The 15452-nt window shown below is 40.8% G+C and overlaps 1 protein-coding gene across 3 annotated transcripts in view; it reads right to left on the bottom strand.

Moving 5' to 3' along the window:
• Window positions 1-10132, bottom strand: part of LOC111233590 (immunoglobulin superfamily member 21-like) — a 173185-nt gene extending 163053 nt beyond the window's left edge. Inside the window, exons 1-2 of one of the 3 annotated variants that reach the window (XM_022761444.1) lie at window positions 10118-10132; window positions 773-1174 (exon numbers count right to left, since the gene is read on the bottom strand). In XM_022761444.1, coding sequence (XP_022617165.1) covers window positions 773-911 — 139 coding nt within the window. In that variant the 5' untranslated portion in view covers window positions 912-1174; window positions 10118-10132. Of the gene's footprint in view, window positions 1-772; window positions 1239-10117 lie in introns of those variants that run through there. The other 2 variants (XM_022761445.1, XM_022761446.1) reach the window with 2 other exon arrangements.
• Between the last annotated feature and the right edge of the window lie 5320 nt (window positions 10133-15452).

Raw genomic sequence — 15452 nt, 5'->3', positions numbered from 1 at the left:
TCATGAAAAAAAAATGATCAAATGTTGTTGGTGTTTTCACAGCTGTAAGAGCTCAACACGTCAGCGGAGGATGGAGAAAAAGAAAAACACACGCGACACTGATGCCACCGCTGTGCTGAGCAGACTGTGCTGAAGGCAGGGATCTGCGCGCACACACACACACACACACACACACACATACACACAGGCACAGGCACAGACACAAAATGAAAAGACGCACTGTGATGATTTTCACGGCAACAACTTTAATATCTGTTGAGCTCGGGCGCTATCTCATGTGCAAAAAAATAAATAAAAAAAAAAGCCACGATGACCAGACCGCCAAGGAGTGCGCTTCGGCATGGTGTAGTTGTGTGCTGCTCAGAAGTGTAGGTGCTGTCATGCATGCTGGTCGTGATAGTCGATGCAGATGAATTAAGACTTAATACACAGCTAGGCCTCGTGCTACCCCTCCACCCCCCACCCCCTTATTGCATTTCCTTTTGAAGCACATTGACACCACGCATTGTGCAGCCTGAACTGAATCCCAACAGCTATTCATTGATTTCTCTCTTCCACGACTTGGTTGGCATAGAGGGAAAGTTGGCATGAGGCGAGCATGGCACCGATCGCCTCCATCCGGCTGTCCTGTTTAATGGCTACTTAGTATTTCACTGTCACACATGAATCACTCAACTCATTGACAGTTAGGCTATTGTTAGACCCCACGCACGGAGCGGAGGGGCTGCGAGTGTGTTCCCACTGCGTGAAAATATGACAGGGTCAGACTTACCGACGGCTAAATCCAGTAGATCTGCGCACAGGAGCAAGCACAATGAGAAGACGGTCATCTTTCCCTTATTTTGCAATAAATCCCAAACTCCATCTGCGTTTACATGCTCTCCGGGTTTCGGCTGTGTAATCCCCACCATTCCAGAGGTATGCGATTGAAAGGTGCCCCCAAACTATTCATGATGCAGCTCAAGTCTAAGTGGAGAAATCGGAGAAGTTGACAATGAATACAGCATTCAGAGCGCCGAAAATCGAGCATCAGATCAAAGAAATGACTCACTGCCTGCGATAACAGAACACAAGGCGAATCTTATTTTGGTGGGGGGGTTTTTTTCTCTCTCTCTTCCCTCCTTCCAGTTTAAACAATAGGGAGCTGCGCTGAGCCGCGGAGCAGAGACCGGCTCTGGAAAAAACGGAGAGGTTTGGATGAAAATGTGTTCCTCAGTCACCGCTCGCTCGCTCTCTCGCTCGCTCTCTCTCTCTCTCTCTTTCCCTCTCTCTCTCTCTTTCCCTCTCTCTCTTTTTTTCCCTCTCCCTCTCTCTCTCTCTCTCTCTCTCTCTCCCGCCCTCCAGACAGACGCACAGTCATTCCTGAGCAGTCGCTCTTTTATTTCACACAATTTTCCTTAATCCTACCCTGGATTCAGACCCCTCTAATTCTGTCCATTAAGCCGATTTATTTCTGTTGGATTTTTTTCCTTGTAAAACACGGTTTTTTTTAGATCCTTATGCTCCCTATGCTATAGGCTCCAGCCTACATTACATCTATATGAGTAAAGCGGCTGGAAGACCGTGTTCAGTTTATTAATCAATCAATTTCATCATCAGTACTGATTGGATGTTTTGCTTTTCTGATCTCATTCATTGCAGCCGAAGAAAACAGCCGTATTCTGCAAATGAGAAAGTCCGCTCTACTATCTTTCATTAAATCAAGACTCTTGTGTCATTGACACACAAATATATTGTGCACTATTAGTCCAAAAAATCTAAGTGGAGAAGCTAAAAACATTAAATATATTTTGTTGGAACAACATTAAGACCATAAACACTTATTTAGACTTAACGATTACCTGTTTAATGGGCCTAATCGGGCAGGTTAAAGTCACTCTTCTGGCTCAAATTGGCTGTGAGCATTTGTCTCATTAAAGAGCATCTATCATGCAGGCAGGCCAATGTGCATTCAAGTGTCAGAGTGGATTTCACCTAAGCCCAAGTGGGCATCCTCAAATGACACCTGTATGTTCTTACAGTGTAGCTTTCGCGTGGTGTAGCTCTACTTTTCATGATCCTGTAATGTCACTCAAATCAGAAAGACTGTAATGTCACTTGTATTAAAATTATACCTCACATGTTTTCTTGAAGGTAATGATAATGATCTGTAAAAATTCTCCTCAGTATATCCCTGCTGCACCAAAATCAATTAGCATTTGGTCAATAGATAAAGAATGGAATAACAGGGAGTTAACATTTTGTATTTTCTGGTTGGCTCAAAAATCACAAGAAGTGTTTCTGAGAGTGATGGGGCCACAAGTATCGTCAAGACTTCCCCCCAAACTTTGACAGGTGCCTCAGGCTATGTCATTCTAATCAGCATCACCTTAGCAAGGTTAGTCCTGGTTTGCTACTCTCTTTAGCTCTGAAATGATGTTTGCAGCACTATAAGTCTTTTGTGAGACGGTCCTCGGGGTTCTCTTTCAAAGCCCAGGAAATAAGTTATTCAGGGAGACAGCCGCCAGCATGCCAAATCCATTCTCCAAAAAATATGAATTCACTTGAATGAAGCGTTGGTTTCCCCATTTTCTGCAAAGCCAACTCAATAGATCAAGGCCATAAACTTGTATTGATCTGAGCAGCAGTGACCCAGTACCTTTACGTAATACAGGAACCCCAGGAAAGCTGTTTTCTTGCAGGTAGTGACTTGGTGGTCCATGGACTCGGCACATTATCAGACCTTTGCCAAGCAGAGCAGCAACGGCACCAAACTGAGCAGTGAGCTGGACAAGCCAGTCCTCATAAGACAACGGCGTGAAAAAAATATATCCATTCAAACTGTTCAGAACATGTAGATGCAAAGTCGGAGACTCTCTCGCAACCCACACTGCTGACAGGGTGGATGCTTCCTTGGTTAAGGTCTGCAGTACTAATGCACTATCACACATCTCTAGAGGGCAGTGTCAACAACAATTTATTGGGGTAACGGAGCTGAACGTGTTGCTGTCCATATGGCATTTTACCCACTAACAAAGAGGGGTTTTCAGCCTTGTGAGTCTACATACTGTTTCCATGTGCTTACCTTTCTCTTTGTAGCATAGACATAGATCAATGAGCCTTAAAGTGTTTTTTGGGCTTTTTATTTAGGATCTGAGGAATTGCAAGGAAGAGGAAACCTGACACACAGATAGAACTGACTCCATCTAAGAGGATTACTCTGTCTCCTTTCATTCTTCTTGTCTTTCCAGTTATCATTAAGTACTTGTTCCTTTGAATTACTTTGTTGTGATGCCACTAACACTCTCTCCCAGCCATTAACTATTTTGTGAGCATATGCAGTGTGGCCGACTGCCACTGGGCTATCAGAGATCCGCTTTGCTCAGTCACTTACTCATGGCTGCTGGGTGGGCACGGCTCTTTTCTAATTGTGTACAAGAGTGCACATTAGTTTGCTTGGAAGGACCTTGTCCAGTTGCGTGTTGTTTATATAAATAGAGTTCAAATGAAGTTCAGCGAGCCAGCTGAAACATACAGCCAGCGAATGCAGAAGTGAGCGCACACAATACGTTTAAACTTGAATGCATGGAATGAATACGTTTAAAGACAGAGGAATCTGTAACCTTGGTCCCCTTACAGAAAAATATGTGGTATGGAAATATAGTAGTTTCATTTGTACTGGAAACGTACTGCAAATGCAATCTAAACTGTTGTGGTTGTGTTTTTATGTGCAATTCTTTTGAGTCTTATATTTCAGTTGAATTCATGTCTCCTCTATGGAAATCTAAAAATCTTGTATTTTAACTTGGCAACAAATTTTGAATAATTCCACGACGACCACACTACACATTTTATGATTTAGTTCCGCTGTAGGTCTGACCCGATTTACTCTGCTTCATATTGCAGCTTTCTCAGTAATACTTCAATTCAATATCTTGTACAGTTACATGTAGCCAACTTCTTTTTTTGCCTCCTGTCTACTGATTATTAGTTTTGTATTCGTTAAAGTTAGCCAACCGAACAGCTAATTGAAAAGAGAACAAAAAATAGAGTTGCTGTGACACTGTCATTTGATTGACTGAATAACTATTGATTATAAACCACAGTGAATATATGTCATTAGTCTGCATGCTGAGCTTTAAGGGGAATAGACTGCAAAAAACATATGCCAATTCCAAGTTAGACTATTTTAACTAAGAAAAAGAAAAAAACAAATGGTTTGCGACAGCCTTACATGTGCCATAGTCGAAGAAATGTAAGCTGCTCTATGCTTTCCCTCTACCACCTGATCCCTCTTGTTGGAGAGAGTCAAGGCAGGAGCATCTGTCAGTAATCGTGGTACCCACTGATTGCACAACAACATAGTGGTATGCAGAACTGACCCAGCTGATGTCACTGATAGCATGAAGGGCCAGATGCCCAGCATGGGGAAGCCACCCTTGGTTTGGTCCATACCGGAGAAATATTGCAAACTGTCCAGCAGAGAGCACGGGTTCAGACCAGTCTAGACCTTTTGTATCTAAGAATATTCAAGTCCTCTTTTTGACCAAGGATGGTAATTCAAGAAGAACACTTGAAGCCTTTTTGCACCTCATTGCGTTTTTTGCTCCACTCAATGCTGAGGAAAGTGAGGACGAATTTTCAAAATTGTCTGACTTATGAAAACGCTTCACCTTGGCCCTATAATTGGATACATTTTTTGGGCTATTTCTAAGTCATTCTTCCAGTCTGGGTTGCTGCACTGTGGATTTTTAGAGAGTATTTTGACATGCTGGCTCTTGCCTAGTCAGAAATGGCACAAAACCCCCCCAAAAAACAATAAAAAACCAAAAAAAAACAAACGGAATTTACAGTCAGATTGTCTAAAAAAAAAAACAACAACAAAAAAAACAAAAAAACAATGTTTCAAATAGCAAATCCTGTAAGTTTAGCTAAGATTGTATCCTTCATTGCTGGTGATGGGAATCCTGTCAGCACCCCGGCAGATCCTTCATCCTTGCCTGTGGAAGCCTATAGGCGACTATATTAGAATAATAATGTAAGATTGAAAATGTGATTCACAAAAGCATCGTAATTTTCCACAGATGTGTTATTTGAGCAAAAATTTTAATTAAAATGAATAAAGCAATAATCTAATTTGCATTTCTTTTTACACATAGCCTAGACATCCGTATGAGTGTTAATGCTCACCATTACATTGTGATACAGAAACCTACAGACCAACAAAGTCACATCAACATGAGCCAATGTCCATCTCTTGTGGAAAAAAAAAAAAAGAAAATTGCTATGAAATGAGAATTCAATATCAGATTTAAAAATACACACCTAGGTTATATGGTATAAATGACAATTGAGTATAATCAAGTGTAAGAGTAAGTATGTGTGGACTTCCTTTTATATTATATTGTTGTGGCGTTAAAGGGGCTGACCTGTACTCCTTGCAGGCCTGAATGATATTGTAAATTTCTCAGCTAGTCTATCATACTGTGTTTGTGTTGTCTGAGTTCAATAAAAAAAAGTCTTATGGACCATCGGAAAAGCTAGATTAATATTTGACAATTTTATTAAATGAAATGTATTCACATGGTACATATAGCTAAAGAAAACATGATCAGCACTATAGATATCTGCAAACACATATGAACAATAACTGGAATTCCTTGCTCCTGTCTCCTCAGGGAACTCTGCCTATGGTGAATTAGGCATGCAATGAAACAAAAACAACAAAATGTTTAACAGCATTAGTGATGCTGGCTTAAGAACAGACCAAATATCAACCTGATTCTACAAACCCTAAATGTTTCCCCAAGGACAGATGTCATTTACAACATATGTAGCTCTAAGCTTGTTGTGTGGAACAACACACAAGGCTTAAATGGATCTGTCACTGGGCCCATCTACCAAGATGACATGAATCAATTGGCTAAAGCGAATTGTGTTGTACACAAACCAGTGATGTGACCTTTGTGTTTGTTTCTCAGTGAAGCACCTGCAAACAGCAGTAGTGCAGTCACCTGGGAATTTATGAGGGATCTGTTACTAAAGACAACTACCTAGCTACTGAGTATTAAGACGAACTGCCAAGTGGGTGTTTGTGAGAGGCCTGGCTGGGCAATTTGTACAGGGTGTGAAACTGCAAACAGAAAGGATCTTGACCACCATTGACTGAATGGACACTGAGGTCCACATTGACTAATGTCGCAATGTGTTGTGGTTTTTAAGTTGCCGTGGTACCAGCTGAGAGAACAAATTTGTTTGTCTTAGTCAAAAAGAAATCAGTTGTGGCATTAAGAGAACACTGAAATGAGCACAGGGCTGACCCCAAATCAGTCCTCATTGTGTGTAATGTGGTTCTCTAATCTCTAATGTGAGTTGATATTCAAGGATGGCAAAGAACTGCCTCGCCTTCCTGAACCTCTGGAGACGATGCCTGCGTCTTCCAGCAGAATTAGCAGTCATTCTGAATGGCTACACTTTTTGTGCTAACTCTTTATATCAGCTGCCAAAGAATCTCACACGCACTGCAGTGATTTGAGACAATTTATGATATGAAGTGTCAGTGAATTGGGAGGCTTTTTCAACGTTCAAGTTCTTGTTAATACAAATCCATGATTCTTGCATATAAGTCCCTCATGTTTGTCAGGAGAGATGATTCAATGAATAGTGATGGCAATGCATTCTGTTTTGGTCACTTTGGGTAAAATAATGCTTAGCATGCATTTTAACATAGGTGAATTGGTCAGTCTTGATTGCAAGCTTTCTCTCACTGACTTCATCCAGCTCTCTGAATTGGCCAAACCGCCACTGATAAGGGCCAACCAGAGATAATGGTGCTGGACACACCATTAAAACTCCAGCCCTGAGTCAGCCACACACAGCCCAATGATGTCCAATGGCTGAGGGCCCCGACAGCTTCATTCTAGTGCAATGGACTTGTGCGTCTGTGATGCATTTTCTCATAGGGCATGTCAGTCTTATAGCGTGGGAGGGATCCCTTTAATAGCACCATGGCTATAGATGAACATTAGATATCACAGCTTAACACTGCTTGTCTCTTAAAATATTCTCTATGTATTACTCAATTTTTAACTCAGGGTGAATTACTATCCAAATGTGTAGCAATGGAATTGCCTCTTATCCAAAAACTTGATCTGAATACAAACATGTCAGCTATTAACCATGTCGCAATTTTGACCAATTTGATTGCTGAGGTACAGCAGGATAGACTTTAATTATCTCCATTACTCAATCCAAATGGTTTTGAAGATTTAACATTTCCATTAGTGAAATGTGAGCACTGTAAAGCACTGAGGGAGAAAGATTATCAATATAGCTTTCCTAACCATTACCAAAAATTGTAGTAACTATTTGTCAGAGATTAAATATTGAGAAGGAAGGTTTATCTTACATGGCCTTCCATTGCATCCCCAAAACACAAGAGTGAGATTAAGAGATTTTATCTCTCCAACTGATAGCTGCAAATGTAAGCTGGAACAGATGTACAGTTACTGTACAATTGCTGTACAGTTGTCATCCTACAAAATCAGAAGCAAGATGCAGGTTTAACATGTTTGATTGCACATCTGTTTCAGTGTCCTGATACAAAGTGAAACACTGTCTTAACAAGGTAAACTTACTGCATTTTGAAATCCACCAGGTGATCATTAAAATAAATATGTCCTTAATTGTTTAATGACCACTGTCACTGTTAATGAGCACATTATCAATAATTTAAAATAGAAAATGTTGTATTATGACTCTACGACAACAGGCGCTTTCAAAGAAAATACCAAACATGGCTAATAGGCCAGACTCAAGGCAGAGATTTTTTACATTCCAGTTTTTCGATGCCATTTTTTCCCCCTCACACTTCTCAGACCCGCAGCTTTGAGGCTCTTACATGTTGCAAATGCTCATTTTCAAAGAGATTACAACACATATCTGTCAGAAGCAGAATTGCATGGATATTATGCATGGGGGACGACACAGAAGTCTGCCAGTGGGGAACACATTGCAGTGTGCCTGAACCATCACCAGAGATTAGGGGTGACTTCTTAAAATGGGACACAACCAGGCTCGCGGGGTTGACCAGGTTGAAACCAGCTGTAGACGTGCTTTAGCTGCACAATTTCGCTTTATTTGCAGCACACGTAGATAGGGAGATATAAAACATACATGTCAGCCACAAGTATTTCCTGAAGCAATTAGCCTCATATGACTCACTGACAAGTGTGATCCCCTGTAATGGCTTTGCAGAATACTTGTGGCCTTGGAGTAATGCCAGACACAAGAGGGAGAAGGGTCACTTACAATAGCTTCATTGCAGACATTTTCAAATACAGTAAAAACATACCTTGTGGTACAGTATCATTTAATCCTATGTATAAGCTATGAACTAAATATCACATGACCTGTAATTGGAAATGTTGAATGTCATTGAAAAAAAGCCTCAGATTCTTGCTCAGTCTTTCACAAGGAATCAATATTTATGCTATTTATACTCGTTTACAGAGTGTAGAAAACTAGTCCAGTAAAAGTACAAAATTTTGTACCGAAGGTTTTCTTTTTAAAGGCAGCTCTTTGAAAATTCCCTGTGAGAGAAAAGAGGTTGAAAGCCAAGTGGAAAGTGTACCTGAGTGGACAGTTACAGCATGGACCACTGTCATTTTTTTTTTGCAACAATACTGCTCAAAAAATAAAAACTTTTGCCAAGTCTGTCGTAAAACAATAGTCAGTGCTCATATGAACAACAGCAGGATGTAATTTTACTTCCTGTTTCTACCAGCCTTTACAATATTCCTCCTTAATGCACTTCCAGTGTAAGTGATGAGGGCTCTGCAGTCTGATGGATCCCATCCCATAAACCACAAGATAAGAGGGAAATATAGGAAACCAGTTGAGTTTTTGATTCCTGAGACGCATACAGCGAGATTGGCAGCAAAATATCATGGAGAGTGCTGGTGGAAAGAAAAAACAAGAGTGCGGGAACATTTCAACCTGTAAATAAAATGGTGTTTGTCTGCAGTGTTTCTAAGCAATCTTTGATTCTACATTATCTTTCATTGAAACACTGAAGCACTTAATCCTGATCAGATTTATCAAATCAAATGATCAGATTTATCGTTTGTTTTTATTGCAACGTTCAGTGTCGGCTGTGCACACGTGTGTTGGCTTATAATAATAACACCTCATCAATGTTGATGCACCTTGGTGCCAGACATGAACAATCAGCAATGCCGCAGCCTGGGTGCAGTAGTCAAGATCATCCTGGAAGTCAACCTTTCGGTAAATGTCATTCTCATAATGTTTTTCCTAATCTATTATTAATATGATTGTTTTATCTACCCATGTAAATATCCATAATAGCACAACCACTAAGTCATTAATGCAATACATTACAGTATCCAGTCCTGAATGAAGCCTTGCTGGAGATGATTGTCGAGGATGTGCAGCTATTGTCAATAGTAGAATGAAGGATTCAGGTGCTTTGTTGATCTAATGGATCCTACACACAGCTTCCCTAGTAGGATGAGCTTAAAAGACTATGATGGAGAAAAAAATATAAGGCCATCAGAGAGAAGGCAGTGACTGAGATGAAGCATGCCTCACCAGTCTGCTTAATAACTGATACGTGAATCATCATGGAAAAGATGAAGTTGTCCACTATGGTTTTTGGGGTGAAGAAGTTCCCTAAAACTCACACAGCAGATCACTTAACCGTGTCTAAGGATATCCTGATGGCAGAGTGGAGAGTCTGGTGACTGATTGCGCAGCAAATATGATAGCATGTGCAAACATACTAAACTTGTAGCACATCACCTGCTTTGTCCAAGTCCCCAACCTAGTGTTGAAAAGGTCACTTGGCCAAACAGCAGAGCTTGATGACATCACCTTTTGGGCACAAAAAATAGTGTGGCATTTCAAATCAAGCTGCACAGCCAGGGTGAAACTCACAGAAATCCAGAACCAAATGGGAGAGTCACCACATAAGCTCAGATGAGAAGTCAGCACTTGCTGGAGCAGCATGTTTGCAATGTTGCAAAGGTTCTATGACCAGAGGGAGACACTGGGAGCAGCTACTGCTACTTTAAATATTGACATCATTCTCTTATAAGCTGAGGAATGTGAAGTAACTTACCAGTGTCCTCAAATGCCCAGGCCTTTCCACCGAGCCACTGTAGAGTTAACTGAGGAAAAAAGGGTACCTGGGGTCAAAGGTCATCGCTCTTGTCAAGATGCTGAAACATCATGCAGCCATCATGAATGCAATTGGAAACAAACTGGCCAATAATGTGAAAAGAAATCTTGACTAAAAAATTCTCTGTGATAGGGAAAATAACTAGCCTGTCCTTGTCTACACTACCAAGGTTCAAGGAACTGGGGCTCTGTAGTGCGAGTTGTTCACAGCAGCTGAAAGACTGACTCAAGAATGTGCAAAACCTTGAATCATCTCCATCACCAAAGTTAGTAGCACCAACAATGCCGGTGAGCTCAGGAAAGTTGCAGGAAGGTGATATCTGTGGCCTGCTTGACTGTCACCTATAATATCAACAACAACTGTCAAATGCAATGGTAACATTTGGCATTTATCATCTGTTATTGAAAGAAAATATATCTAATTAAAGTGCCTCTAACAAATACTGTGTTTGTCTAGGTATCTGAAAGACCCACATTTGGCAAGGCCAGAGGACCCACTAAAGTACTGCATGACTCACATAGGTCTGTATATCCCAAATTATTTCAGATGGCTATGCAATATCTTTGCACAGCGACATCCTCAATGCCATGGGAAATAAACTTTTCCAAGGTTGGGGAAGTAGTCAGCCATATGAAGACACCACCTGAAGTCCAAATTCTGTTTTGTAAATGGAAACCTTCACTGAAAACATTAATACACAACCAGGAAATGGCCTATGTTCAGAAGCACATTCCACAGATCCTCTCACATTTTTGATTGTACTGCGCACTGGCATATTGTCGCTTTCTATTACAGCAAAATTAAAGTGAATGTTTATGTGATATTGCCAGCTGAGAATGAAACAGACACTTTCATGACATTTACATCCATGTGACGTCCACCCTACCCACTCAACAAACAGGTCGCCCTTTGCTCCTCGACTTTTGTAAAACATAGAAAGTGAATAAACAAGTTATGTGTTGGCCAGATCACTAGATGGGATCTAGGTGATCTAGACTAGGTGACACAATCTGGAAGAAACATCAGAAGCTACCTGAATTGAAATATTTGTATCATTAACTTTGTTTCTCACCTGCTTCCTGGTCCTCAGGCAAAAGGCTCTGCTGAGGCTTTCATGTCTATTTATACTTCCTGGTTCCAACATGTTTCAGGAGCTTGGGGGAGTATCTGCTGTGATAAATTCTTTTTCCTGAGGCTAATGGTTACATAGATTTTTGGTTCTGTAAGTGCTAATTGATTTGTGAGCAGGATTACATAAATTGTAAATATTTATTTGCTTTATTAGGACAAAGTGTGTCTTTATATGTGTGTGCATTACACAGTGAACCCCCCACTGGTGGATTAGACCACTCTCATTAGTTAGTAGAAGGGGTGGCTGAGTGAACACATGGTGTCACAATAAATGCCCACACAAGGGCTAAACTAATCTTTGCCTGAGCCTCCTCACTTAGCCTCGAGAATAGGCCAAAACACGGATTACTATATAAATGTTTAGAGTAGCTGCTTGTTTGGGAAAATCTCTCTGAGATACATTTGCAAGACCTATTGCCATCAAGCCATTTAGTAGGCAGGTTAAAAAGATTGTTCAGAAACACTTGAAACCATAACTCTCACCTTTGTATGCTCACATACCGTACTCACACACTGCCCTGGAAAGATCCTGATTGTTTTGGAGCACGTTTTTTTCAAATTTATTATCCGATTTTTTTATTTTTTCATTTTTTTGCCTGCGATCTCTAACATACTGTAGCACTGACACCACAGTCCTTGGTGTGTCTGTGATAATAAAAAAAAAACATTGGGGAATGCTTTCCAGGTATTTCTGCTTTATTTCCCCTGTGGCAGCAAAACATGTAGCTAACACGAGCCATCACCAAGTGTGGGTTTAACTGGGTTTACTTGGAGCTGAGTAACTGTGGCAAACATAAATGCCAATAAGAGAACTGCCAATAAGAGAACGATGACCTGGGAGGGCGTCATGGTTGGACGCCAATAGGAGTTCAAGAGCCAGTGTGGGAACAATAAAAAAGGAAATGGTCAGGAAGTCAACTGAGCAGGCTAAGATACTTAGGATTGGTGAGAAACATCTGGTAATAAGAGATTGGGTAAATAGGAATAGTTATAATGCCAAGGCACACTGCCAATAAGAGAACGATGACCTGGGAGGGCGTCATGGTGTTCTGCCAGAAAAGAACACCATGACCTGGGTGTAAGCCAGGAAAAACAAAGTGCTGGAGTTGGTCAACAGTTAGGCAAGAGTTATACCACGTAGCCAAAAAGATTGGGAAAAACAGGATGCACATACACACACATAGCCACTTGAGGTATGAAAAGGATATGTCATGATCTGTGGTGTGGTTGTTGTCTCCGTCTATGTCTGCAAGTGGGCCGCATTGAATAAAGAGAGACTCCCCACCTTGATACCTGTGTCTCGACTGTTTGATTCCTTTTTGATCCACCACTTCTCGCCACAACATAATTGGTGACCCCGACGTACATTCCAAACAACACAAACGCTGACGGATCATTCACACTAGCTATGAGAAAACTGGAGAAACTAGGATTAGAAATGAAGGGAAATGCTGGTGGGGGAGGTAGCCTGAATGTGGATTGGTTGGACCAAAAATTAGGAAAATGGGGAGCCATTTTGGCCAAGGCAGCAGTGAGTGCTGTCATAGTCCTAATTCTGATTTCTTTTCTGACATGTTGCATCGTTCCCATGCTGAGGAGGCAATGCCTGCGAACTATGGACAAACAGACGGACATGATGATGGGCCTGCAGGGAGCTCAAATGGTAAATGTGCTGGCAAATGGACAAATGGCTCAAATGAACCCAGTGGTCCAGGGATTACTGGGATAAGTGTACTTGTTCCCGATACCCAATTATTTGGATCCTGAGAAAGGTTCTGAGGACGAATCAGAACTTGATGGACTGGTGTAATGAAAGTAACGGAATGGAAAAGGAGCCCCAACAGGGGGGACATGAACTGTGTTACCTGTTGATGGACTCAATGGACTGAATGTTAACGCACCACACAGAATGATGCATATGTAATCAACAATGTTTTGTAACCAACAGTGTGTTTGACCAATAATTACATAATGATTGACATTTGTGAAATGAGCATATAAGTATACCTATAGGTTTAGATACAACCATATGCATTCATGTAACCAATAAGAACTAGAGGAAGTATTGGGTAATCAATGTTTTTGTTGTCTGATCAATATCTAGATTATCTCATTATTCATTGTTTGCGTCAGTATAAGAATATGTTGAGTTGACTACGCATGGTTCAAAGATGTGACGTGAAAAGTCGGCCGCCTGTGGGGAAAGGGGCCATGGGGGGATTTTCCTAATGCAGGTTTTTCGCCCCCATACATCTTTGAACATGCAGACTGCTTTATATACTCCATGTAATCAATGCATCAAATGAAATATATTATCATAGTAGAGTTACAATCATAACTATATCCAAGATATCATACTGTTTCACTGTTTCACTGTTATCACGTTTTGTAATGTCATGTTATCCATCACTCATACATACACATAGTTTAAATCACAATAGTGATTTCAGGGGGGATATGTAGGAGAATTATAAGGCTAGAGACGTATGATCTGATATCAACCGGTTGGACGCCAATAGGAGTTCAAGAGCCAGTGTGGGGACAATAACAAAAGAAATGGTCAGGAAGTCAACTGAGCAGGCTAAGATACTTAGGATTGGTGAGAAACATCTGGTAATAAGAGATTGGGTAAATAGGAATAGATATAATGCCAAGGCACACTGCCAATAAGAGAACGATGACCTGGGAGGGCGTCATGGTGTTCTGCGAGAAAAGAACACCATGACCTGGGTGTAAGCCAGGAAAAACAAAGTGCAAGAGTTGGTCAACAGTTAGGCAAGAGTTATACCACGTAGCCAAAAAGATTGGGAAAAACAGGATGCACATACACACACATAGCCACTTGAGGTATAAAAAGGATATGTCATGATCTGTGGTGTGGTTGTTGTCTCCGTCTATGTCTGCAAGTGGGCCGCATTGAATAAAGAGAGACTCCCCGCCTTGATACCTGTGTCTTGACTGTTTGATTCCTTTTTGATCCACCACTTCTCGCCACAACAATAGAAACTCACAAACCACACAACATTGGGGCAATGAATGTCCCATAATGAAACACTCTTAATATCAGAGATTTTTGATATAACACAAGAGGTGGTAGTGGCTTTAATGGAACACCTGCTTTTGTAAATATGTCAAAAGTCTGGTCCATCTGGGTGCCCTGGTGGCTCACCCAGTAGAGCATGTACCATTTACCATTTGCTGCATGTCATCCCCTCTCTCTCTCTCTCTCTCTCTCTCTCTCTCTCTCTCTCTACGAATAAAAATCAGAGAGGTTAGGGCGCATACCACACACTGGGACTCAGCAGTTAGTCCGCAGTTCAATTTTCTGCATGTCATCATCTGCTCTATATCCCCATGTTTCCTGTCTGTCTTCGCTGTCCTATCTAAAAGAATAACTAGGAAGAGAATCTACATCACTATTTAATTACAATATATGTACTGTAGCACCTCAGTTATTGATTGAAGATAATTGTTGCTGTAAAATGTATAAAATGCTCCTCAGCTGATGCATTATGGTATTTGCTGTATTACATATATACTTCATTATTAGATGCATGACTTTCTTCATGTCTCTGGTTGAGTACCTTAGCTAATTACCTTTGCAGCTACCAAAACCAACACAGTCCTACCTGAGTGCTTCGGTGAGCTCAACTTGTAGAGTTTTTGAAAAAACAGTCATTATATATTTAGACCAGGACTTAAAACAACATAGTCATAGTATTAAAAATATTAAATAACTGTAACAAATTTACCAGGTAGGTCAAAACCTAATTATCTTAAGAAAATTCTTCACAACCTAATGTTTTTTAATCTACTCCTGTTTTGTCACAGCTGCGAGCAGTTGCATGCTTCCTTCTGTTCAGCAACAGACAGTTGGCAGGCACACTTTGATGAAGAATAATTCCAACTGTTCCCAGTGAGGTCTGTGGATTATCATGAGTAACTGTGTCATGAGTTAAATTGCCTTTATATCAACACTTGCGCTAGGAAACATACTGTAATGACTCTGGCACATTTTGTCCACACTCTGTTGGTCAGAGAAAGAGACAACCATCCATTAATTAAGTAAGAAACTGATGAAGATTAAACCATTTGGTTAAAAGCGAAACCCCGACAGTTGTGTCGCTCTTCAAAGCAGTAGAAA

This window comes from Seriola dumerili, unplaced genomic scaffold (genome assembly GCF_002260705.1).
Source record: "Seriola dumerili isolate Sdu_G_001 unplaced genomic scaffold, Sdu_1.0 BDQW01000409.1, whole genome shotgun sequence".
Classification (NCBI taxonomy): domain Eukaryota; kingdom Metazoa; phylum Chordata; class Actinopteri; order Carangiformes; family Carangidae; genus Seriola; species Seriola dumerili.
The sequence above is the reverse complement of the archived record's forward strand: the minus strand, read 5'-3'. Positions and strand labels throughout refer to the sequence as shown.